Source organism: Notothenia coriiceps, unplaced genomic scaffold, assembly GCF_000735185.1.
Source record: "Notothenia coriiceps isolate Sejong01 unplaced genomic scaffold, NC01 NC01_scaffold00030885, whole genome shotgun sequence".
Classification (NCBI taxonomy): domain Eukaryota; kingdom Metazoa; phylum Chordata; class Actinopteri; order Perciformes; family Nototheniidae; genus Notothenia; species Notothenia coriiceps.
In genome coordinates this window covers 1-3,042 of record NW_011363586.1, presented here as the reverse complement: position 1 = coordinate 3,042, position 3,042 = coordinate 1, and the positions used below count along the sequence as shown (strand labels likewise).

At 43.6% G+C, this 3,042-nt stretch overlaps 1 protein-coding gene across 1 annotated transcript; it reads left to right on the top strand.

Moving 5' to 3' along the window:
* Window positions 1–1,025: 1,025 nt before the first annotated feature.
* LOC104959728 (tripartite motif-containing protein 16-like) lies at window positions 1,026–2,932 on the top strand. Its single transcript, XM_010787623.1, has one exon. It carries the CDS (start codon window positions 1,150–1,152, stop codon window positions 2,818–2,820), a length of 1,671 nt encoding a protein of 556 aa, XP_010785925.1. The 5' UTR covers window positions 1,026–1,149; the 3' UTR covers window positions 2,821–2,932.
* The last annotated feature ends 110 nt before the right edge of the window (window positions 2,933–3,042 follow it).

The following is a 3,042-nucleotide window of genomic DNA, read 5'->3' as shown; positions in this document are numbered from 1 at the left end:
TTTTTTTATCTCAAAGAAAAGTGAAAAGGCAAAAAAATAATTTACTAATCCAAATTATTGTGTTCTATTTGTAATCCTGTTATTCAACCTGGTTCTCCTGCACCCAGTGTTATGATCGTAATCTGGATCCAAAGTTTAGTGGGTGTGAACAACGTTTTCCAACAACCTTGTACTATGGTTCTAAAATAATGAATTACAAGTAAAGGACCTGAATTACAAACAAATACTTAAGGGAAAGTACAAAGTATTAGCATCAATATATACTTGTAGTGTAAGAAGTACAATTATTCATTCTGCACAATGGTAGTACAAAAATACCATCAGGTATATCACTCGATATGCAGAATGGATCTTTTCAAAGTATTTTATTATTATTTATTTATTTTTCGAAAGGATAGCCCGTTGAGATGTAGCATCTCATTCTCAAGGGTGTCTTAAAACATAAATATACAAATTATAACATTACATATACTACAGTACATATACAAAAATACAGACACATGATGGTTATTATATTATCCAGTTATTTATACATGTCGGAACATTTAGTCTTTGGTCAAGTTGGACAACATTTGCATACTGTGTGGATTAGTAGTAAAGTATTTCCTGATACCCTATCATCATGTCATGTGTTTATGGACAAAGTAAAATAAACGTACTGGAGGAAAAATAGTATCTGCTTCTGAAATGTAGTGTAAGTATAAAGTAGCATTAAATAGAAATACTCAAAGTATAAATATGTCGATAAACTACCGAGCTACAATAATTGAGTAAATGTACTTTCCAGCTCTGCTTATATCAAAACAGCCTGACTGGAAAGATAAGATAAGATACAAAGGTATATAATTAGAAAATATATCGCTCATTAAGTCAGCCTTCAAAGCACCTTGTGTTACAGTTGGATCAGCCTGAAAACTCGCATTTACTGAAGGAAGCCGAGAGTGGACTTTGGAACGTACTGTCTCTTTAACAACGCTCCCCCTTATGAATTGCGTCATACTTCCTGGTTCCCTCCCCTGTAGAGCTGCAGCTGGAGGATGGGTGTAACGAGTGATTCACTGCACACACACATGCTATTCAGATCACACTCACACTAGTTCCAGCTCTCAGGAAGTGGAACTCGGACACTCGCTGTCACTGAGAGGTGAAATGGCGCAGAAAGGAGTTCAGCTGGACCGGGAAACCTTCTCTTGTCCGATCTGTCTGGATCTACTAAAGGATCCGGTGACTACTTCCTGTGGACACAGCTACTGCATGGACTGTATCAAAACCCACTGGGATAAAGAGGATGTGAAGAAAGTCTACAGCTGCCCTCAGTGTCGGCAGAGCTTCAAACCGAGGCCTGTCCTGCTGAAGAACACCATGTTAGCAGATTTAGTGGAGGAGCTGAAGAAGACTGGACTCCAAGCTGCTCCTGCTGATCACTGCTATGCTGGAGCTGGAGATGTGGCCTGTGATTTCTGCACTGGGAGGAAACTGAGAGCCTGTAAGTCCTGTCTGCAGTGTCTGGCCTCTTATTGTGACAAACACCTCCAGCCTCATCATGACTCGGCTACGTTTAAGAAACACAAGCTGGTGGAGCCCTCCAAGAAGCTCCAGGAGAACATCTGCTCTCGTCACGACGAGGTGATGAAGCTGTTCTGTCGCACTGATCAGCAGAGTATCTGTTCTCTCTGCTCTGTGGACGAACACAAAGGCCACGACACGGTGTCAGCTGCAGCAGAGAGGACTGAGAGGCAGAAAGAGATCAAGGTGAGACGACTAAACATCCAGCAGAGAATCCACAGCAGTAGGGAAGTTATGAAGCAGCTTCAGCAGGAGGTGGATGGCATCAATCGCTCTGCTGATAAAGATGTGAAGAACAGTGAGAAGATCTTCATCGAACTGATCCGCTTCATCCAGAAGAAAAGCTCTGATGTGAGGCAGAAGGTTAAATCTCAGCAGGAAAGTGAAGTGCGTCGAGTCAAAGAGTTTCAGAAGAAGCTGGAGCAGGAGATGGCTGAGCTGAAGAAGAAAGACTCTGAGCTGGAGCTGCTTCAACACACAGACGATCACACCCAGCTTCTAGAAAAGTTCTCCTCAGTCTCGCCTCTCGGTGAATCCTCAGAGTTACCCAGCCCTAAAATCCGTCCTCTGCAGTACTTTGAGGACGTGACAACAGCTGTGTCGGAAGTCCGAGATAAACTGCAGGAAGTTCTGATGGAGAAGTGGCCGAAGATTTTACGGACAGTCACTGAAGTGGATGCTTTTCTGTCGCAACAACTGAGGACCAGAGAGGAGTTCTTACGGTATGCCAGTCAAATCACGCTGGATCCAAACTCATCAAACACGAGCATAATGTTGTTTTCTGAGAGGTACCGCAAAGTAACAACAACTCCTTTATTGGAAATGTGTTTTCCGTCCCGAGAGAGATTCAACGGTTTACATCAGGTCCTGAGTAGAGAGAGTCTGACTGGACGTTGTTACTTCGAGGTGGAGTACGATGCACTATTAACAGTAGCTGTAGCATACAAGGATATGCAAAGACATAATACCTCTAAAGACTGTGCATTTGGGTACAACGAGAAGTCTTGGGCGTTATTTTGTCATCATGAATTTGAATTCAGACATGACGATATCCACACGCCAATCTCGGTTAAGTCGTCTTACAAAGTGGGAGTGTTCCTGGATCATAAGGCTGGTGTTCTGTCGTTTTACGACGTGGGGGAAACCATGAAGTTCATCCACAAAGTGCAGACCACTTTCACTCAGCCGCTCTACGCTGGTCTGGCCCTTCACTTTTCCAACGGAGACAACGCCACGGTGTGTGAGCTGAAGTAGGCCTGACTCCATAGGAACCATCATTGTAAATGGTCAAAAGAGGACATATTATCATTTCCAGGTGTATATCAGGGAGGCTGTGGCGCAGTGGACTAGTGCGTTGGTGTTTGGATCAGGGGAGCACAGGTTCAAACCCCACAGCAGTCAGCATGTCATTGTGTCCCTGAGACACTTCACCCCAAATTGCTCCTGTGGGGATTGCCCACAGTATTGAGTATGCTA